The sequence below is a fragment of the Mobula birostris genome, chromosome 12 (genome assembly GCF_030028105.1).
Source record: "Mobula birostris isolate sMobBir1 chromosome 12, sMobBir1.hap1, whole genome shotgun sequence".
Lineage (NCBI taxonomy): Eukaryota > Metazoa > Chordata > Chondrichthyes > Myliobatiformes > Myliobatidae > Mobula > Mobula birostris.
This window is the reverse complement of record NC_092381.1, coordinates 26,545,550-26,569,858: the sequence shown is the minus strand read 5'-3', so window position 1 is coordinate 26,569,858 and position 24,309 is coordinate 26,545,550. Positions and strand designations below refer to the sequence as shown.

Sequence of the window (24,309 nt, the reverse complement as noted above, 5' to 3'; positions counted from 1 at the left end):
AAAACAGAATAAAAACAGCCTCCATTTATTAATCCACTTTGACACCTGAGACATGTCATTCACTGAAAATTAGTTTTCATCGGTAAGAGAGTGTGAAATAACTGACCCTTTACTTGTAGGTTTAGTCAATTTTCTTTTGCAATGACATTTGCCTTTTTAGCAGTGTTTATTAATACCTGTTTATTTAATGAATTCGTAGAACAGAGAATAGTACAGAACAGGAACACTTCAGCCCACAATGTCTGTACGGAACGTGATGCCAAATGAAGCTAAGTCTTTTTTGCCTCTACACGATCCGTATCCCTCCATTTCCTATATATTCATGCGTCTATTCAACAGCTTCTTAAGCACCACTATCGTATCTGCTTCCATTGCTACCCTGTCGCAGGCACTTCCCACTCTCAGGGTAAAGAAACTTGCCCTGTGAACCTCCTTTAAATAGATAGATAGATAGATAGATATACTTTATTGATCCCGAGGGAAATTGGGTTTCGTTACAGCCGCACCAACCAAGAATAGAGCATAAATATAGCAATACAAAAACCACAAACAATCGAACACCAAAATGCAAACTATGCCAGATGGAAAAAAAGTCCAGGACCAGTCTATTGGCTCAGGGTGTCTGACCCTCCACCGGAGGAGCTGCAAAGTTCGATGGCCACAGGCAGGAATGACCTCCCATGCCGCCCAGTGTTGAATCTCGGTGGAATGTGACCGAAGTGCAACAGTAAAAAGTTCAATATCCGGCCTACAAACACATTCCTCAATCGTAATATGACTCGGATTGCAACATCTGTTGTTAACCAGAACAGTAAGCACCCAACTCCTTTACGCTTACCGCTCTCAGTGCACTTCCGGTCAGCCGGAACGGTCTGGAAGCCCTCCATGGAGAAGTTTTGATCGGATATGTCCTCGTGCAGCCCCGTTCGGGTGAAACACATAACATTGCACTCCAGAAATGTTCTCTGACGCCTGGTTTGAGCCGTGAACTCGTCCATTTTATTACCCACCGAACTCCCCTTCTCCATAAGTCTCTGTTGTCTCGACCCGGTCCTCTTTCCTCAACTTTGTGATCCCCCTCTGCATCCTCTGCGTGTTTTCCTCCAGATTTCAGCAGGTGTGTCCTCCGCTCTGCTCGCTAAACCGGCCAGCATTAGCGCAAGCAGCCGGTCCCTGGAATGAACAATGCGACAGTGTTTCTGTCCCGCGTGTCGGGATGTAACTATCTCCAGCGCTAAAAACCCAAATAAAACTCTCTCTATCAGCATGTTAGAGAGGGTGCAGCTTTGACGTGTTACCATGAAATAAAAATACAAAAAATAACGTAAGTTAAAAAGTAAGAATCCAATCGGAACGGCTGTTCAGGCAGCATGGATGACCGCGCATGCTCACTATTTGCTTTAAACTTTCCTCCTTTACCTTAAATGCATGTTCTCCAGTACTTGACATTTCACTCTGGGGAAAGATTCTGACTGCCTACCCCATCTATGCCTCTCATAATCTTATGAACCTCTATCAGGTTGCTCCTCAGCTTCCAGTGCTCTAGAAAACATAACACAAGTTTGTACAAGCTCTTCTTATACCTCGTACTCTCTAATACAGGCAGCATCCTCGTGAAATTCTCCCACACCCTTTCCTATCACAAAAATGTGGAAAGATAAAAAGCTTTAAGCAGAACGGTAATGATAGCAAGATTCAATAATGTCATATACTTTTCAATGTAGAGTGCTTCACCTGGGTCTCATTGGTATTCTGCAAAAGTTATTCTGCTTCGTGATAAAGCCATGCCAAATATGTTGGAGATCTATCAGTACACTGAAATGTTGAAATGATGACATTAGATTGTTCTAAATTTTAAATGACTGAAGTTTCTCTGAGTCATTTGCAGAATTTAAGTTATTAAAGATATTGATTAAAAATATAAGTATCTTGTGTTCAGCACTCTTTAAATTTGTCTGTTGTGTTAAATGAAATGAAAAATCAAATATGTCTTGTTTGAAACAGATAAAATGAGTCCTTAAATGTTTGGATAATTTAAAAAGATTTTGAAAGGGGGTAACTTTACTAATTTCATTTGACAGGTGTATTGATAGGAGAGGTTTAAAGGATTATAGACCCAATTTGCGGTGCATAGACCATAAAACCATAAGACATGGGAGCAGAATTAGGCCATTTGGCCCGTCGAGTCTGCCCTGACATTCAATCATGGCTGATCCTTTTTTTCTCCTCCTCAACCGCATTTCCCGGCCTTCTGCCCGTAGCCTTTGATGCCATTTCCAATCAAGAACCTCTCAATTGCTGCCTTAAATACACCCAACGACCTGGCCTCCACAGCTGCATGTGGCAACAAATTCCACAAATTCACCACTCTCTGGCTAAAGAAATTTCTCTGCATCTCTGTTTCAAATGGATGCCCCTCTATCCTGAGACTGTGCCCTCTTGTCCTAGATGCTCCCATCATGGGAAACATCCTTTCTGCATCTACCATCTCTAGGCCTTTCAACATTCGAAAGGTTTCAATGAGATACCCCTCATCCTTCTAAATTCCAGCGAGTACAGACCCAGAGCCATTAAACATTCCTTGTATGATAGCACTTTCATTCCTGGAATCATCCTTGCAAACCTCCTCTGGACCCTCTCCAATGCCAGCACATCTCTTCTAAGATGAGGAGCCCAAAACTGTTCACAATACTCAAGGTGATGCCTCATCAGTGCCTTATAGAGCCTCAGCATCACATTCCTGCTTTTGTATTCTAGACCTCTTGAAATGAATGCTAACATTGCATTTGCATTGCTTACCACCGACTCAACCTGCACGTTAACCTTGAGGGTGTTCCCAAGTCCCTTTGCATCTCAGATTATTGGATTTTCCCCCCGTTTAGAAAATAGTCCGCACATTTATTTCTACTACCACCGTGCGTTTTCCAACAGTTCAGTGTAATACATAATAAAGAAGAAAAAACAAATTAAAATAATAATAATAAATAAATAAATTACAGTATATGTATATTGAATATATTGAAAATTGTGCAAAAACAGAAATAATACATATTTTAAAAGTGACTTAGTGTCCAAGGGTTCAATATCAGTAATGTGCATTTATGAATCGGATGGCAGAGGGGAAGAAGCTGTTCCTGAATCACTGAGTGTGTGCCTTCAGGCTTCTGTATCTCCTACCTAATGGTAACAGTGAGAAAAGGGCATGTCCTGGGTGCTGGAGGTCCTTAATAATGGACGCTGCCCTTCTGAGACACCGCTCCTTGAAGATGTCCTGGATACTTTGTTGGCTAGTACCCAAGATGGTGCTAATTAAATTTACAATCCTTTGCAGCTTCGTTCGGTCCTGTGCAGTAGCCCACACCCCCCATACCAGACAGTGATGCAGCCTGTCAGAATGCTCTCCATGGTACATCTATAGAGGTTCTTGAGTGTATTTGTTGACATACCAAATCTCTTCAAACTCCTAATGAAATATAGTCACTGCCTTGCCTTCTTTATAACGGCATTGATATGTTGGGACTAGATTAGATCCTCAGAAATCTTGACATCCAGGAACTTGAATCTGCTCACTCTCTCCACTTCTGATCCCTCTGTGAGGATTGGTATGTGCTTCTTTGTCTTACTCTTCCTGAAGTCCACAATCGGCTCTTTCATCTTACTGACGTTGAGTGCCAGGTTGTTGCTGCAGCACCACTCCACTAGTTGGCATATCTCGCTCCTATATGCCCTCTCATCACCATCTGAGATTCTGCCAACAATGGTTGTATCATCGGCAAATTTATAGAAGGTATTTGAGCTATGCCTAGCCACACAGTCAAGTGTATATAGAGAGTAGAGCGGTGGGCTAAGCACACACCCCTGAGGTGCACCAGTGTTGATCGTCAGTGAGGAGGAGATGTTATCACCAATCCACACAGATTGTGGTCTTCCAGTTAGGGAATCGAGGATCCAATTGCAGAGGGAGGTACAGAGGCCCAGGTTCTGCAACTTCTTAATCAGGATTCTGAGAATGGTGGTATTAAATGCTGAGCTATAGTCGATGAACAGCATCCTGACATAGGTGTTTGTGTTGTCCAGGTGGTCTAAAGCCATATGGAGAGCCATTGAGGTTGCATCTGTCGTTGGCCTATTCTGGCGAAGGAGTTTAATCTAGTCATGACCATCCTCTCAAAGCATTTCATCACTGTAGATGTGAGTGCTACTGAGCGATAGTCATTAAGGCAGCTCACATTATTCTTTTTAAGCACTGGTATAATTCTTGCCTTTCTGAAGCAAGTGGGAACTTCTGCCCTTAGCAGTGAGAGGTTGAAAATGTCCTTGAATATTCCTGCCGGTTGGTTAGGACAGGTTTTCAGAGCCTTACCAGGTCCTCCATCGGGACCTTCCACCTTGCAAGGGTTCACTTTCTTTAAAGACAGCCTAACATCGGCCTCTGAGACAGAGATCACAGGGTCACCTGGTGCAGCAGGGATCTTCACAGCTATAGTTGTGTTCTCCCTTTCAAAGTGGGCATAGAAGGTGTTGAGTTCATCTGGTAGTGAAGCACCACTGTCATTCATGCTATTGGGTTTCGCTTTGTGAGAAGTATTGTCTTGCAAACCCTGCCAGAGTTGTCGTACACACGATGTCACCTCCATCCTCATTCAAAATTGTCTTTTCGCTGTTTGAAATAGCCCTCTATAAATCATACCTGGTTTTTTGGTACAGGCCTGGGTTGCCAGAGAATGCTGCCAATCTAGCCTTCAGCAGACGGCATACCTCCTTGTCAAAAGCCTTCTGAAAGGCATGGTAGTGTAGTGGTTGCCATGGTAGTGTAGTGGTTGGCATGGTAGTGTAGTGGTTGCCATGGTAGTGTAGTGGTTGGCATGGTAGTGTAGTGGTTGGTATGGTAGTATAGTGGTTAGCATGGTAGTGTAGTGATTGGCATGGTAGTGTAGTGGTTAGTATGATAGTGTAGTGGTTGGCATGGTAGTGTAGTGGTTAGCATAGTAGTGTAGTGGTTGGCATGGTGGTGTAGTGGTTGGCATGGTAGTGTAGTGGTTGGCATGGTAGTATAGTGGTTAGCATAGTAGTGTAGTGTTCGGCATGGTTATGTAGTGGTTGGCATGCAGCACCAGCCACCAGAGTTCAATTCCCACTGCTGTGTATAAGTAGACTGTATGTTCTCCATGTAGGTTTCCTCTGGGTGCTCCACATTTCAAAGATGTATGGGTTAGTAGGTTAATTGGTCACGTGGTGTAATTGGGTGGTATGGGCCCGTGATCCAGAAGAAACTACCATTGTGCTGTATGTCTAATAATAATAAATAGCAAGATATTGCAGGTGCTGGAAATCTGAAATAAAATCAGAAAAAGTTGAAAATATTGACCGATTGAGTAACAAATGTAGAGAGGAACAAAGTTAGTGCTTAAGGTACTTTCCTTAGAAATACCAACTATTGAGAAGTTTGAAGGTGCAGAGACGAGGGAAGGAAGCAAGGGCAATAAAGACTGAAAACTACAAAAGCAAATGTGCTAAAAAGAACAAGAAAAACCTCCTTGGTTTGTTTAAAAACAGTTTCTGGAGAAGTTGAAGTGACTTGAATGATATTACTAAAACAAATTAATGCAACCGTTGAAGAAAATGCTGGAACAGAAAATTAGCTGGGGAGTTCTGTGGAAAAGGAAATAAATATATGGACTGCCAGTGGCTGGCAAACTGAGCTTTAGGCTAAAGGCTTGTCCGTAACTAGGTCTCTCGCCTCATCATCGTATTTCTGGTGAGCTCTTCCTAAACCTTTAGAAGAAGTCAGTGGTGGACAGATAAGTCCATTGCATGTGATTTGGGGATGAGAAGAGTGGAAGAGGAACTAGCATGACAGTTGTGGTCAGTAATATTTCAGAAAGATAAGAGGGAAACTGCAAATACCTGCTGAGATTTGCCTTTGCAGTTGCACCTTAGTGTACAATAAAAAGTCTAGTGTAGCATGCTCCTTTTAAGTCCACCCAGTTTAGGAGTGAAATGTATAATTTCAAACTTGCTTATTATTATCACATACTGATATGCAGTGAAAAAAGTGTGCCTTCCAGGAAAGTGAGTCGTGAGTACTTGAAAGAACTGTCAGAGGGAGTGGTCAGGGTGGATATAAACACAACATTTAAGAGGTGTTGGATAGTTACATAGAGAGGAAGGGCTGGGGGGGGGGTGGTGGTGGGCGGGGTTATGTGCTAAACATGGACAACTGAGGCTAGCAGGTTGGCATAGACCAGTTGCGCTGAAGGTCCTCTTTTCCTGCTCTATGACTATGACTCTGAGATCATGCCATACATAAGTACATAGTGGTAAAAAGAAAACAATGTGAGAGGCTGAAATGAGATTTAAAAGAGTCCGTTCATTTGTCATATGTTGTGTTGTATGGTGTTGGGTGACTGTGTTCTTTCCATGACCATGATTGCTCTTGGCAAATTTTTCTACAGAAGTGGTTTGCCATCGCCGCCTTCTCGGCAGGGTCTTTACAAGACGGGTGACCCCAGCCGTTATCAATGCTCTTCAGAGATTGTCTGCTGGTGTCAAGGGGGTCACATAACCAGAACTTGTGTTATGCATCAGCTGCTCAAACGACAGTCCACCATCTGCTGCCGTAGCTTCGCGTGACCATGATTGGGTGGGGGTGGGGGGGGGTGCTAAACAAGTGCTTACACCTTGCCCAAGGGTGAGCTGCAGGTTAGCAAAGAGGAGGAGTGCCTTTCGCCTCCTTCAGTAGAGATGTATCTCCACCACGCCACCCATTTAAAAGAATAGGACCATCAGAACAGATGTAATGAGGACTGATTGGATCCACTTGCAAAGAGTAGCCATCCTCTGGCACCTTAGTCTCTTTTTTAAGTTTGGAAGGGGCCTTATTGCTTCTTTATGTCGCTACATCAGAGGAACTTCCCTGTATATTGTGCAGCAGAATGTGAAGTTGGAGAGAAAAGTAAACAAAACTGAAGGAGAAAATTAATTGGTTGAGCATCATCTGTGGAGGGAAATAGATTGTCAATATTTCGGGTCAAGACCCTGCCTTGGACATATTTAAAATTTCTTGGAGCCCGGAATCAAAGAGGAGAGAAGTTGATCCTCTTTCCTGCCCCAATTTGCTGGGCTTTGGTTCCTGATCTGCCCTACTGCCAATGTGAAATCATGAATTTCACTGCAGTGATGCTAACGGGTTTCTGGCAGTCAGAGTCAAAGTGTTTTGGAGCACAGAACAGGCTTGATGGCCCAGCTCATTCATGCTGACCATGTTGGCTAACTGACATAATTCCACTTGCTTATACCTTTTCTATCCATATAACAATTGCAGCACAGAAACAGGCCAACTCAGCCCTTCTAGTCCGTGCCGAATGTTTACTCTCACCTAGTCCCACTGACCTGCACTCAGCCCATAACCCTCCATTCCTTTCCTGTCCGTATAGCTATCTAATTTAACTTTAAACGACAATATCGAACCTGCCTCAACCACTTCTGCTGGAAGCTCATTCCACACAGCTACCACTCTCTGAGTAAAGAAGTTCCCCCTCGTGTTACCCCTAAACTTTTGCTCTTTAACTCTCAACTCATGTCCTCTTGTTTCAAATCTTCCCTACTCTCAATGGAAAAAGCCTATCCACGTCAGTTCTATTTATCCCCCTCATAATTGTAAATACCTCTATCGAGTTTCCCCTCAACCTTCTTCCCTCCAAAGAATAAAGACCCAACTTGTTCAACCTTTCTCTGTAACTTAGGTGCTGAAACCCAGATAACATTCTAGTAAATCTTCTCTGTACTCTCTCTATTTTGTTGACATCTTTCCTATAATTTGGTGATCAGAACTGCACACAATACTCCAAAGTTGGCCTTAACAATGCCTTGTACAATTTTAACATTACATCCCAATTCCTATACTCAATACTTTGATTTATAAAGGCCAGCATACCAAAAGCTTTCTTCATCACCCTATCCACATGAGATTCCACCTTCAGGGAACTATGCACCATTATTCCTAGATCCCTCTGTTCTACTACATTCTTCAATGCCCTACCATTTACCATGTATGTCCTATTTTGATTAGTCCTACCAAAATGGTACAACTCCTCCCTTGGAGGGTCAGACACCCTGAGCCAATAGGCTGGTCCTGGACTTATTTCCTGGCATAATTTACATATTACTATTTAACTATTTATGGTTTTATTACTATTTATTATTTATGGTGCAACTGTAATGAAAACCAATTTCCCCCGGGATCAATAAAGTATGGCTATGACTATGGCTATGACTATGACTATGACTATGTAGCACCTCACATTTATCAGCATTAAACTCCATCTGCCATCTTTCAGCCCACTCTTCTAACTGGCCTAAATCTTTCTGCAAACTTTGAAAACCTACTTCATTATCCACAACTCCACCTATCTTAGTATCATCTGCATACTTACTAATCCAATTTACTACCCCATGATCCAGATCATTAATGTATGTGACAAACAACATTTGACCCAGTACAGATCCCTGAGGCACACCACTAGTTACCGGCCTCCAATCTGACAAACAGTTATCCACCACTGCTCTCTGGTGTCTCCCATCCTGCCACTGCTGAATCCATTTTACTACTTCAATATTAATACTTAATGATTGTAAGTATTCCTAACTAACCTTCTGTGTGGAACCTTGTCAAAGGCCTTACTGAAGTCCACATAGACAACATCCACCACTTTACCCTCATCAACTTTCCTAGTAACCTCTTCAAAAAATTCAATAAGATTTGTCAAACATGACCTTCCACGCACAAATCCACGTTGACTGTTCCTAATCAGACCCTGTCTATCCAGATAATTATATATACCATCTCTAAGAATACTTTCCATCAATTTACCCACCACTGACGTCAAACTCACAGGCCGATAATTGCTAGGTTTACTCTTAGAACCCTTTTTAAACAATGGAACGGCATGAGCAATACGCCAAGTAAAATATGGTCCATGTATCTTTTAAATATCATTACTGTACTCACCGTCACCTCTTCCTCTGGTAGCTTGTTACATCTAGAGAATCTAGGAGTAGGGGACATGGCCTCAGATTAGAGGTATGTCCATTTAGAATGGAGGTGAGGAGGAATTTCTTTAGCTAGAGAATGGTGAATTTATGAAATTCGTTGCCACAGCTGGCTGTGGAGGCTAAGTCACTAGGTATAGTTAAGGCAGGGTTTGAGAGATTCTTGGTTGTTCATAGCATGAAAGGATACGGAGAGAAGGCAGGACTGAGAGGGAAATGGATCAGCCTCAATAAAATGGCAGAGCTGAGTCGAGGGCCAGTTGATCCAATTCTGTTGCTATATCTTATAGCTTTATATATTCACTAGGTGGAAAGTTGCCCCTCAGGTATCATTTTAAGTCTTACCTCTCTCACTTTATATCTCTGCCCCCGTAGTTCAGTTTCTGTCCTGCAAACAGTTTGACATTCATTAGGCATGAGATGATGGAGGGGTAAGGAACTTGACAGAATTCTGGCCTGTCAATTGGATGTTCAGTTAATGCTCTGTAGAGTGTTTACATCAGTTCTGATGTCTGAATGCAAAACAGAAAGGAAAGAGAGTGTCAAATTCCCCTGACCTATCTTTCGGCTGGGGCTTTCTGGAAACAATATTGTAATCTGAAGTGGGAGACAACATGGATGGATGTGCACTGATAAGAGGATTGGAAAACCAATTGCTTTAAGTATGTATGCAATTCTTGTTGTTATGTTTGCTTCCAGCTGGCACTTAGACTTTCATGAGCTTTTGTGCCAGATGTAGATATGTATTTGTGTTTGTATGCCATTGTATCCTCTATTGGCATCAGGAATCAGTTACAGCAATATGTTTGGAGGGGGGGAGGTGGAGGAGAGGGTGGGGTGGCAAATGGAAAGAAGCCAGAAAGGTCAGGTGTCCTCCTGCCCACTCCTACGCCCCAACATCCGCAAAGAGAAGTAGCAAAGCTCACTTGGCATATGTTGTTGACAGAGGATTTTCATCTTGATGCCAGCTGTGCCTACAGGCCCTAAGTGACATTGTAATTAGATGTTAATACCTGTTTCACCTTTATGCTGGAAGCTCTTTAGTGGCATCACAATCACAGCATGTCATGTTTTACATGATATTGCATGAAAGAAGGCGTGCCAGGGTGATCAGGAGCCCGCGTGGCCCTTTTGGTCCCACCTACCAAGCTGCCACAAACCAGTTCTGCAGCCTCTGCATACCCAGCTGGGACTGACTGCGGTAACTTGCCTTTCTCAGAATCTGAATCAGCGGAGAGGAGAATGCCAAGCTTTGCCATCTGCTGCAAGGTCGCCAGGAATACAGAACTTGCTCATGCCCACAGATTGGCACAAGCCAGTAAAAGCCTGAAACTTGGCTGCATTTCCTGCAGGCATGCTGCGGTGCTGACCAGTGGCATTGCGCTGTGAAGTGGCAGAAATGCATAAGACACAGGAACAGATTTAGGCCCTTCGGCCCATTGAGTGTGCTCCAAATTTCGAATATGGCTGATTTATTTTCCTGGCCTTCTCCCCATAGCCTTTGACACCCTCACTAATCAAAATCCTCTGCTTTAAATACACTCAATGACTTGGCCTCAACAGTCATCTGTACCAATATATTCCACAGATTCTCCTTATGGGGATAGGTTGGGCAAGCAAGGGCTTCTCTTTTTGGAGAGAAGGAGAATGAGAGATGTCTTGATAGAGGTGTACAAGATGACGAGGGACATTGATCAAGTGGACAGCCAGAGACTTTTTCTCAGGGCAGAAATGGCTAATACAAAGGGGCGTAACTTTATGGTATTGGGAAGAAAGAATAGATATGATGCCAGAGATGTTTTTTTTACTCAGACAATGGTGTGTGTATGGAAAGTGCTGCCAGGGGTGGCGGTTGAGACAAATACACTAAAGATATTTAAGGGAGTCTTATACAGGTGTCCCCCGCTTGTCGAACGTTCGCTTTACGAAACCTCACTGTTACGAAAGACCTACATTAGTACCATGTTTTGGCTTTCAGAAGGTGTTTTCACTGTTACGAAAAAAAATTCAGCGCGCGAAAAAAGCGTGCGATAAAAGGCAGCGCGCGCCCCGAGCAGCTGCTCTCCCCTGGATTCGGAACTGCTTTGCTTAAACACGTGCCTGTGAGCAGCCGTTTGCAAGATGAGTTCTATGGTATTGGAAAAGCCTGAAAGAGCTTGTAAGGGTGTTACTCTTAGCGTAAAACTAGACATAATTAAGAGTTTTGATCGTGGTGAACGAAGTAAGGACAATGTGAGTTTGGCTTGTGGAAGCTGACAAACATGATGTTGAAGAGGTTTTGGCATCCCATGACCAAGAACTGATAGATGAAGAGCTGATGCAATTGGAAGAAAAAAGGATAACAATCAAAACCGAATGAGTGATGATAAAGTACGACTTTAATTTTGAAAGGGTACGTCGGTTTAGGAGATATTTGCAGGATGGTTTGAGTCCTTATTAAAGAACTGTATGATAGAAAAGTGCGTAGTCAAGCAAGCCTTCCACATCAGCCACAGCAGACGACGAACCTCGACCTTCGACATTGAGGCGGGTAGTCATAGGAGAAGATGAGCTGCCTGCTCTAATGGAAACAGATGACGAGATGACACCCCAGTGTCCCACCACCCCAACCCCCAGGCCACGGACAGATACCGATTCGCGGAGAGTGCAACGGTAGCCGGGAGGCACACAGCACATCTTTAAGAAAAAAGCCGAAATAAACATGCTAATTAATTAGGTGCTGCCAACACATAATTATCGGCCCAGATCAGAGACGACACAATTGGAAATCGGCACTGATCTGGGCCGACAATTACATGTTGCGCGGCACCTAATTAATTAGCTTGTTTATTTCGGCTTTTTTCTTAAAGATGTGCTGTGTACCTCCCGGCTACGGCTGCATTCCTGCATGCTTCGCAGCAATGTGTCGCTCGGTGGCCTGGAGGGTGGGGGCCACCCAACCTGTGACGACTCAGTCTAACACACCATCATCCGTGTGCTCGGCAAGCCATCTTCCCGATTTCTGTAAGTGATACTACACTGTACATACATTATTTCTACTTTATATAGGCTGTGTATTTTTACGTGTTATTTGGTATGATTTGGCAGCTTCATAGCTTAAAGGTTACTGGAGAGAATGTTCTTGCCAACAGCGCTTGCGTGAGATTTTCTGCCAACGGCGCTTGCGTGAGATTTTTGCTACGGAGAGCAGTTCAGTAATAATTGTGGAAAAGTATTTCTACTTTTGTATAGGCTGTGTATTTATCATATCATTCCTGCTTTTACTACATGTTCCTGTTATTTTAGGTTTTATGTGTTATTTGGCAGTATCTGATAGGTTATTTTTGGGTCTGCGAACGCTCACAAAATTTTCCCATATAAGTAGATGGTAATTGCTTCTTCGCTTTACGACATTTCGGCTTACGAACCGTTTCATAGGAACGCTCTACTTTTGGATGGCGGGGGAAACCTGTACAGGCATATGGATGAAAGAAAAACAGAGGGCTGTGTGGGAGGGAAGGGTTAGATTGATCGTGAAGTAGGCTAAAGCATCAGCACAACATTGTGGGCCAAAAGGCCAATATTGCGCTGTACTGTTCTATGTTCTTTGCTCTTTCTAAGGCTGTATGTAGTTCTGAGCAAGCCTTTTAATAAGAAAAGCGCACATTTGTCCGACATCACACAAAGGGTAACTTGTCTAGTTAGCCGACAATATCAAGGACTTAGCAGTCAGTTTACATTCATGATGAAGGTGAGCATTTGTCACTTTGTGTATTTTGTATGTATGAATGTACTTTCACTATTGATCATTCATCCTGTGTGCACAAACCCTTTCTTGCTGTGTATGTATGAGTCAACCTGCAGCCAATTAACCAGTAACAGCTGAGGTGGCAGTGAATCTTAACACAGAATCAAATTAATTTATATCTATACAGATTAGCCAGTGTCAAAAATATATATTTAAATAAGCAATAGAACTTAATATCCAAAATACGAATATTGTTTTTGGGTAACATTAAGATGCCTAACTCTTGTCATTTGATATGCATTCTGAACCACCCAGATTTTGTTGCTCTGGGATAACACGCACAGAAGGCTGATGAAGGGTCTCAGCCTGAAATGTCGACTGTTTATATCTCTCTGTTGATGCTGATTGACCTGCTAAGTTCCTGCAGCATTTTGTGTGTGTGTTACTCTGGAGTTCTAGCATCTGCAGCATCTCTTGTGTTTATCCCTCTGGGATGAATGGCCTTGCAGTTTTGAATAAGCAGTGACAGAATTTGAAATAATAAATGATATCCAAAGAAATGTCAATGTTATACCGTGGTAATGAAAAATTATTGGATATTGATGCCACTTTATCAATTATGCAATAGTGCTCCATTTCACAAGACAAGAGGCAAACTCCTTGATTACTATTGCAGTGTTGGGGATACTTTGATGCAAACTGTGATTTTGAGTGAGAGTTGAAAGCACAGACTGTTGAATGATGCAGTTTTGAAGGAAATCTTTCGAATGGGGCATCAATCTGTCTGGGCTCCTTCCATTAGTAAAATCATTGTCACATTTAGAGATTTAGAGTACACAGCAATTGAGAAAAAACGACCACAGGATAATATAAGATAATAAGATTGGAAGAGTAAATAAACAAAAGTCCAGAGCAGAGCATTTGAATTAAAGCCATAAACAGACAATAAGTACTTGCAGAACACAAAATATGGTGGAGGAAGCTGCCCAACAATGCAGATTATTGAGGGGAAACAATGTTAGTTATGTTACTTCACCAGTGGGTCATTCAGCAAACCAGGTGCGTAGTAAGTGTTGAAGCTAATGCAGAGATTAACAATTTTTCTGATGACACTGACTTTTAGTCTTTGCACTGACTGGAGTATTAATCTAGAACTATAATGTAGGTGAACACAGCTTGTAAATTAAAGTGCAGCTGTTAAACTTGTATTTGCTGATGTAATATTTGAAAAAAAAGCTTCCACAATCCTCACTGTCACTTGATTCGCTCAATGAAGGTATGCTGTAATGTTTTCTTGCAGAAATACTTTGTACTTTATACTTTATTGTCGCCAAACAATTGGTACTAGGACGTACAATCATCACAGCGATATTTGATTCTGCGCTTCACACTCCCTGGATTACAAATATTAAATATTAAAAATAGTTAAAATTAGTAAATATTAAAGATTTAAATTATAAATCATAAATAGAAAATAGAAAAATGGGGAGTAAGGTAGTGCAAAAAAACCGAGAGGCAGGTCCGGATATTTGGAGGGTACGGCCCAGATCCGGGTCAGGATCCCTTCAGCAGTCTTATCACAGTTGGAAAGAAGCTGTTCCCAAATCTAGCCGTACGAGTCTTCAAGCTCCTGAACCTTCTCCCGGAGGGAAGAGGGACGAAAAGTGTGTTGGCTTGGTGGATCTTGTCCTTGATTATCCTGGCAGCACTGCTCGGACAGCGTGCGGTGTAAAGTGAGTCCACGGACGGAAGTTTGGTTTGTGTGATGTGCTGCGCCGTGTTCACAATCTTCTGCAGCTTCTTTAGGTCTTGGACAGGACAACTTCCATACCAGGTTGTGATGCACCCTAGAAGAATGCTTTCTATGGTGCATCTATAAAAATTAGTGAGGGTTTTAGGGGACAGGCCAAATTTCTTTAGCTTTCTCAGGAAGTAAAGGTGCTGGTGGGCCTTCTTGGTAGTGAACTCTACTTGGTTGGGCCAAGTCAGGTCATTTGTGATATTGACCCCGAGGAACTTAAAACTTTTGACCTGTTCCACTTGCGCACTACCAATGTAAATTGGGTTGTGTGGTCCGTTACTCCTTCTGAAGTCAACAACCAATTCCTTCGTCTTGCTGATATTAAGGGATAGGTTATTGTCTTTGCACCATGCCACCAGGCTCTTAATTTCCTCTCTGTACTCTAACTCATCATTACCATGCCTTTGATAGTTCTGGAAATATATTTACATTGCAAATCACTTTCAAATAGATGAAAGTTTTGTGGTATCTCATGCCACTGATTTTCAACACTGTGTCAGCTCATCACATTGGCATTTGACTTTGGAGAGGGTTCAGAGAAGATTCACGAGAATGATTCTAGGAATGAGAGGGTTACTGTATGAGGAACGTCTGGCAGCTCTTGGGCTGTATTCCCTGGAGTTCAGGAGAATGAGGGGAGATCTCATCGAAATATTCTGCATGTTAAAAAGCTTGAACAGATTAGATATGGCGAAGTTACTTCCCATGGTAGGGGATTCTAGGACAAGAGGGCACGACTTCAGGATTGAAGGATGTCCATTTAGAACTGAGATGCGGAGAAATTTACTTTAGTCAGAGGGTGGTAAATCTGTGGAATTTGTTGCCGTGAGCGGCTGTGGAGGCCAAGTCATTGGGTGTATTTAAGGCAAAGATAGATAGGTTCTTGATTAGCCAGGCACCAAAGGGTATGAGGTGAAGGAGGAGGAGTGGGGATGACTGGAAGAATTGGATCAGCCCATGACTGAATGGCAGAGCAGACTCGATGAGCTGAATGGCCTCCTTCTGCTCCTATATCTTATGATCTTATTATCATATCGGTGGTGCCGACAACTGCCTCAATAGCCATGAAGAAAAGGCTACAAAGCAACGTTCTCAGTTATGTGAGTGTGAATGCAGTGCCTATAACAATAACGTTGAACACAAAGCTAAAATCAGTCCCTGTACATAGTGTCAAGTCACAAACTGATTTGTGGCTTTATGAATCTCAGGGTTGTATACAGAATACATACTTTAATAATAAATGTACTTTGAACTTTGAAAATGCGACCTTCAATAATGTTTCCCATGCTACTGAAGAAGTGCAACAAACTTATAATTGAACCCACCTCATCTCTCATTCTATGAGGTAATTACTGTCATCCTGCAGTCAAGAATGAAATATATTATAAATATTATTCAGAAAGCCTGTCAAAGGATCATGAAATCTAAAAATTGTAAAGGGAAGAAGTTACGGTCCCCTGAATGGATTAGTTGATTAACACAAAATCAACCAATAAAATGTAAATTACCCTAAAGGTCATAGATCAAACTTAGTGCTGACTTTGCAGATATACACTCCTGTGATTATTTGCTCGTCACTATTGATGGCTATAGTAGATTCTTTGTAATTAAAAAAATCTGTCTTCTGCAGCAGAGGTTGCCATCTCAAATGTTAATTGTATCTGCATTATTGGTGTTCCTCAAATGGAGAGAATAAAGAATTGAAAGCTGCTTAAAATCGATGACCAGGAAGTTTCCAATTTCCTTTGGTTTCATTCATTGTAAAGTTACCTCACTGGCCTTGAGCCAATGGAGCTCTAGAGCAGGGGTACCCAACCTTATTCATGCCATGGATCCCTACCATTACCAAACGGTCAATGGACCGTAGGTTGGGAACCCCTGCACTAGAGAAATTTGTATGAATAATAAAGAAAAACTGGGTTGTTCATGGTGAAACAGTCCAGGAGGCTGTGTCGTTGTTTTTTTTTTGCCGATTAACAAAGCAGCGTTGTATTTATTGAGAGGATTACATGCAGCCTTCTTTGTCTGCAGAATATCTGCGGAGACACCGACAGGATTGATTATCAGCATTGACAATACAGATACAGCATGAAATCTAATGAGAACGATGACATGGAATTCAGATCTGCTCCATGACTATATAAGATATATATAATACATTTTATGACTTATGCCAGTGATATTAAATCTGATTCTGAAGCTAGCAAACAATTCCATATGACATCCAGACATTTCAAGTTACTGACATCAAAGCTTTCATGATCACAGCACTGGATATTTCACAAAACATCATGTACTCGAAACATCGTCTGCTGCTGGCAAATCCAGAATGGGCAACCTTGAATTTGAAAAAGAAGTTGAACTATCTCAATTGATGCACCCTCCACTACCCTCACATTTGGAAAGCTACAATGTAAAGCATAGTGTGAGGGGAAGCCTACACTCAGTGTACACTTTATTAGACACACCTGTACACCTGCTTGTTCATGCAAATACATAATCAACCAATCATGTGGCAGCGACTCAATGCATGACAGTCTGCAAGCATAGTCAAGAGGTCCAGTTGTTCACACCAAACATCAGAATGTGAAGGAGTGTGATTCCAGTCACTTTGACTGTGGAATGATAGTTGGAGTATCTCAGAAACTGCTGATCTTCACGGGAGGCCGTGTCGGGCCGGAGGTTGTGGGGGGGGCTGCATCTTGGCAGATGAAGGCCCCACAGAAGGACTGAGTTGGAGCTGTTGCTCGCCTCGATGCTAACTGAGGACATTTTTGAAATTCCGAGACACATTTTTATTTCTGTGGACTGTAGTTTATATTGGTCTCCTTCAGTTTTTCTGCGTTTTCTTCTTGTTGCTGATTGGTGGGTGGGCGATAGGTTACTTTTTTGGGTGAGTGAGAGGTTGGGGGTTTGATGTTATTGTTGCTGAGTATTATTTTGCATGGGAGGGCCTTGGTGTTAGGAGTTTAATGTTTTAGCTCTCGTGCCCAGGTGGGATCTGTTGATCTGTTAGTTTTTGTGCGAGGGAGGGGTTGGGGGGGTTTGAGAGTTTTGTTTCTTCATCTTTTCCATGTGGTGCGGGGGTGATGTCTTTTCTTTCAATGTCTGTCATTTTTTTTCTGTATTACACGGCTCTCTGGAGAAGATGAATCTTAGAGTTGCATTCTGTGTACATACCTTGATAATAAAATGAACCTTTTTTTGAGTCTTTGATCTCCTGGGATTTTCATGCACAACAGCTTTTAGAGTTTACAGTGAAAACAAACAAACAGAAACATCCAGTGAGTGACAGTTTTGTGGATAAAAATGCCTTGTTAATGAGAGAGGTCAGAGGAGAATGGCCAGACTGGTTCAAGCTGTCAGGAAGGTGACAATAACTCATATGAGCATACGTTACAACAGTGGTGAGCCGAAGAGCAGCTCCAAATGGACAACGCGCTGAACCTTAAAGTAGATGGGTGACAGCAGCAAAAGACCATGAACATACGCTTGGTAACCACTTGATTAGGCACAGAAGGTACTTATAAACTGGCCAATGAGTGTATATATCCAATAGAGTTTGTAACAAATTGATTTAAAGGCTGGGAGTTTCAAATGGTTTCTTTAAGAGGCAGAAAGTAACGATACTATTGCTGTTATTATATTTTCTGTTCAGTGTATCCATTCCCACAGTATGTGGTTCTGAGGTTGTCCAGTGCTGAATAACGAAAGCAGCTGTTGTTCTATATCATACAACAGTGCACTTATCTAATTAATTTCGTATATCAAAGGCTTCCTTCCAATTAGTAGTTTACAGATAGGTTGAAATCCAATATAATAAAGTTGATTAATTGTAAACATATAAAATTACTTTTGGACTGACCATAATGAGATATTGTACTGAGAGTGAACAAATTAATCAAATTAATGGCTTCATTAAATGTGTTTAAAATAACAGCTATTTAATAATACAATCACAGAGCATGGTTTAATATATATACAGTATAAAAAAGTTACAAATACCAAGCTGTATTGTAGTAATGTTAGGCACAATCAAAATTAATATTTGTGCATTATCAAGTTCAATGGCTCAACGCTTCAATTTAATATCAGAGAATGTATAAATAGCCTGAAATTCCTATGCGTCACATTCATCAATGAAGCAGAAAAATCCACAGTAGAATCACAGAAACATCAGAAAGCCAAAGCCCCCTTCCACCTCCCACACAAAAGCATCAACCCTCTCCCTCCCACTTGTGCCAGCAAAGTGTGAGTGAAATAAAAACAACCACATTGATGGTCTTGAGAGATGTTTTGATGTTGATGCCAAAGCACACGATATTTGAATATTATTCCTCAGATGACTTTACCTAACCTGGAAGTGCATACTACTAATTAGGAAATGCAGAATAAAGATAATTGCAAAAGAACCAGATGAGCAGATTTTTAACACCAAGATCTGAAGTGGTCTGTTTGAAAAAAATGGTGGAAGAAAATTAAATGGTAACATTAAAAAAAAATTTATACTTGAAAAGTAAAAGATTGCGGAGCCATGGGAGAAAACGCAAAGTAGTGAACCTAGGTGGCACAGAAGCACTAAACCAAATGATATTCTTTTGTAAAATTCAATGATTGGTTAACTAGTTTTCTCAAATAGACGAGTATACTATTTTGTGCAATGCAGCAACTCACTTGTCAAATAATTTTGATCAGAGATCAAAAAATTGTCAAATGCATCATCAAATCTGCTTTTTAGAAGGACAGATTAATGTTTCTTTATCAGTTTAAAGCAAATTAAGATGATATCATAAGGTATACACTTAAAAGTACAGTATGTCCTTTTAACATAATTGATAAATATTTTATGAAGATGATGCTTTAAGATAAAGATTCAGATTAAATTTGATGTTTTTTACATTTGAAGGCTTAAATAAAGTAGAGAAATTATTATGGTCATTCTTTATAATATATTACCGTAGCATTGCTACAGCACCAGGGAAGGTTGTTGACCCATATTTTGTTTTTTTTTTCTGTCTCGTATCCGTAAATCTGTTCAAACTGTAAAATAACAGCAAATGAGAATTATTGATTTGCATTAAAAGATGCTTTAATGGCAATTAGAGAATCATGAAATATCTTCTTTTTTGTAGTACATCTGAGATTCCTCAGTTCAGATTGCCTTATGATGTTGTCAAGTTTGAAATCAAGCTGATGAAAGACCTTGGAGTGAAGGTAACCACCAAAGTGCATGCAAAAAATAAAATGAAGAATGGCTTGAAGTTTACTGATGATTAACAGCAAAATGTCACACACATTAATAAAGCACAATTAAATGTCGCCAATTGTTTCAATTGGGTAGGATACCTGATTAAGTTCTGAGCATTTGTCTGTCTGTATTTTGAATGCAACCAGTCTGAAAAAGGGCAATCAATATTTCTGTCGTGTCTTGCACACATGCAATTAATTTTTTGAGTGGAACAGTTTCTTACTATGTTGGGTAGATTTAGCATTTTTGCTTTAACCAGGGTTTGTTTTGAACTGGTCTTTACACTTTGCATACAAAATTAGAATGTGAAAGAAATTATAAAATTTTAAAAGACAGGACCTACAAATGGTCCTGCCCTTTAAAATGTTATCTTTTCTTCCTTATCCTAATTCTGCATGTAAAGTATAAAAATGGAGCTACGTGACTAGCTCCAATGTGTTGTCACCAAAGACTGTATTTACATCATATACTTAATACTCACTTAAAGCCCTCTTCACAAACACACCAGAGCAAAGGCAGAGTCCACTGTTCACCACTGTCATTGACCTTGACATCCCCAGCTCTCTGGTTAGTCATGACCACAGTCCCACTTTTCTCTCCTCTCTCCCCAGCAATGTCCTGACTCCAGAGATCTTAAATTTCCCCTTCAACCATCCCACTCCCTCTCCAGTTCCAAAATGATGCTCCCAACTTCGCTGTCATTGCTGGGAAACTCTTCTGTATGACCCTTGACCACTCCAGCTGCCTTTGCTGGATCTGGAGTGGCAGGACAGGTGAAAGAAAGGCCTCTCTGCAGCCAGTTTATATGAGCACACCCTTCCTACCATCAAGCACATTTTCAAGAGGTGGTGTCTCAAGGTGATGGCATCACTAATTTAAGGACACTCCCTTTCTGGGTAATGCCTTTTTCTTGTTATTACCATCAGGGAAGAAATAGAAGAGGCCGGAGACCCACACTCAATAGTTTAATTCTCCCCCATGCCATCAGATTTCTGAATGGTATGTGATCCCATGAACTCTAACTATTCTCTTATTCTTTTATTTTGACTACTTTATTTGTTCTTGTAATTTGTAGCAATTTTTACATCATAAAGCAACGCACTTCACATCATATATCAGTGATAATAAATTTGGTTCTGATTCTGAAGATCTATGACATGCTTTGGACCTTATGCAGTTGAACATTACAATGGGGAACCAATAAACAGGACATGTTGGATCATCCCACATCACCCATTAAGTATAAACGCAAGAAAATCTGCAGATGCTGTAAGTCCAAAACAACACACACAAAATGCTGGAGGAACTCAGCAGGCGAGGTAGCATTCATGGAAATGAACAAGCAGTCGATGTTTCGGGCCAAGACCCTTCTTCAGAACTGAAATGGGGGACCATAAGACAGAGGTGCAGAATTAGTCTGCTCCTTCTTTCAATCATGGCTGACCCTTTTAGTTAAGGGGAAGATGCCAGAATAAGAAAGGTTTGGAGGTGGGAAGGAGGCTAGCTAGAAGGTGATAGGAGAAGCCAAGTGGGTGGGAAAGGTAAAGGGCTAGAGAAAAAAGGATATGATAGGAGAGGAGAGTGGACTCTAAGAGAAAGGGAAGGAGGAGGGGGTCCGGGAGGAAGTAATAGGCAGGAAAGAAGAGGTAAAAAGCCAGAATGGGGAATAAAAGAAGGACGGGGTGGTTTTTTTTACTGGATGGAGAAATTGATATTCATTGCTATCAGATTGAAGAGAAAGCAGACGGAATATAACCTCCTTAGTGTGGCCTCATCTTGGCACAAGGCGAGGCCGTGGGCCAACATTAAACCCATTAAGCATGTCTTTGACATGGGGAACAAGTATTGGATAACCAGAAAACTATTGGATTAAATCAACCATATAATCTTCAATTCATTTTCAGATTAAATGCTTTGAGCCTTGAAGATAGCAATCTCTGAACATGCTTCAATATGAAAAAAAATTATATTAAACCTTTGCATTTGAGATTTTAAACATTATTATTCAAACAGAGGTGTTTTAAATAAGGATAGACCATATGGGTTTCCTCCAAGTGCTTCAGTTTCCTCCCACATCCCAAACTGCATTGGTTGGTAGATGAACTGATCCAAATGTGTAGTCGAATGGTAGAATCTGGGGGGAGTTAAGGAGAAAAGGGGAACGTGTAAAATGGGAGTAATAAAGGATTATTACACTGGACAACAAATATTTTGCTTCCTGAATACCTTTAGGTGTATGCTATGTATTTTGGGCTACTGATCATGAAAATCACCATGAAATTTCCGTATCACGCACCATTTTTTGAAATCACTTAGGTTTATTATTTCAATTCAAAATTCAAGTCAATTAAATTGTTGCCTACAATGTAAACTGGAAAGTTTCCTATCTTGTCCAGGCGTCATGCTTAGGCGGCGCGGCTGCTGCATGGCAGGACAGATTTTAGTAATACTTATTGGGTTCAGGACTGTTAGGATGGAATTTGTTATCACCAGGCACAAAAATTTCTATGAAGGATTTTGATATTTGAGACAGATGCTTCCCAGAATAACAGATGCCAAGATTAAGAAAAGCATTTTTGCTGGTCCACAAATCAAACAGGTTATCAATGACAGGCAATTTGCAGAATTTCTAGTGGGACTGGGGAAAATCATATGGAAGGCATTCAAGGAAGTTGTTGAAATTTTTGTCGGCATCTACAGAGTACCAAACTACACGCAGCTGGTTGTAAGCATGCTTCAAGCATATAAAACCATGAAGTGCAACATGTCACTAAAGATTCATTTTCTGCATTCCCAGTTAGACTTCTTCCCTACACATCTTGGTGCTGTTAGTGATCAGCATGGTGAAAGGTTTCACCAGGACATTGCAGTCATGGAGAAAAGCCTACCAGGGCAATTGGAATCCATGAATGCTGGTGAATTATTGTTGGGCGCTTAAGCGAGAAGCCTCAGACACTGAGTACAAATGAAAATCATTAACAAAATATTTTTAACTTAGTTGAACTATTGCAAAGCATCAGCACCATTATGCAATTAAACACATTATATTCAGTAAAAGTTAATTTGTTGTTTCTCCAAATTCCTACGTGATACAAGTAGTCTGAAATTATATTTGTATTCATCTTCAAGCAGCCAAAAAAAAGTCAATAAACAAGAAAAAATCTGAGGAAGCAACACTTTTGAAAAAATTTGTTGTCCAGTGTTATCAAAAGGTGCTTGATAGTCAGGGCAGACTGAGTGGGCTGAAGGCAGTGTTTATTTTTCTATAAATCTATGACTTGTGTAAAACTAAAGTACAGATATAAAATAATAAAATTATAAAAGTGAAACATGGTTTCAATTTTAAAGCAGACATGCATGCACACTAAAACATATGATCAGTATTTGTTCTTTTGTTAGATTGTCCATGGTAAAGGGCTGGGAATTGACGGAATGACTCTGGAATCCTTAAAGGATGATGGTTATAAAGCAGTTTTCATTGGTATAGGTACGTGCATGAGCTTTACTGTTACTGTTTACCCTCGTTCACAGTAGATTTTGGTGTCCAGATGTACAACTCTTTGGCTGGTTATAGGTTTGTTATTTTGAATTGAGAATAGACTTCTTAAAACTTATCATGAATGTTTGTTCAAAAAGAAAACCAAATGAAATTTAAGACTCAGGTGTTACCAACAAAATTGCTCATGTATGTCAGATAGTTTTACGCAGCTAAATCTTGACTTGAGGTCTAATCATGCAGGGGCTTATGGTTTCACGAATGACATGTTGTACATTGACCTTTCACCATCGTAAGCAAGCTATGCCTGTTATTGTGACATAATTTCAGCAATGAAGAAGCTAATGAGCAGACTTCCATGACTTCAAAATGATCTTTTTGAAAAGCTTTATCATGTTATCAAATAATATGATTGTTTCAATAGGGTGAAAAATCTTGAACTCAGCGTGTCCTATGACAATATTAGTTCTCAAATAATGATCTTTCTGTAATTTTCTTTCAACACCACTGCTTGTAAGGAGTTTGTGTATTCTCCCCGTGACCACGTGGGTTTCCTGCGGGTGCTCTAGTTTTCTCTCATAGTCCAAAGATGTACCAGTTGCTAGGTCAACTGCCCATTTTAAATTATTCTGTGATTAGGCTAGGTGGATCAGGGGTTGCTAGGTGGCATTACTTGGAGGGCTGGAAGGGCTTATTCCATGCTGTATCTCAATAAATAAATAAGTTTTCAGTTGTAAAATTTTTAACTCAAATTAAGCCAATTTTTGCCAAGAAATATGCACATTCACTTTTAAATATCTAAAGTTAGATGATGAAACAACAAAAAGAATAATTTGATTCAACTTAATACTCTAGAAAGTCACAGTGTTAAAATATCGTTATGAATCTTCTTAATACTATTTTAAAAAATTCTAAAATAATTGAGTAATTGTCATACACCTTCTGTAGTGTTTTGCAGTTTCAAACGCATCAGATGTAACAGAAAA

At 40.8% G+C, this 24,309-nt stretch overlaps 1 protein-coding gene across 1 annotated transcript in view; it reads left to right on the top strand.

Annotated features, from left to right (window-relative positions):
- Positions 1-24,309, top strand: part of LOC140205806 (dihydropyrimidine dehydrogenase [NADP(+)]-like) — a 927,724-nt gene that overhangs the window by 406,131 nt on the left and 497,284 nt on the right. The window contains exons 7-8 of the mRNA XM_072273510.1: positions 19,712-19,793; positions 23,227-23,314. Of these exons, the coding sequence (XP_072129611.1) occupies positions 19,712-19,793; positions 23,227-23,314 (170 nt within the window). The remainder of the gene's footprint in view (positions 1-19,711; positions 19,794-23,226; positions 23,315-24,309) is intronic.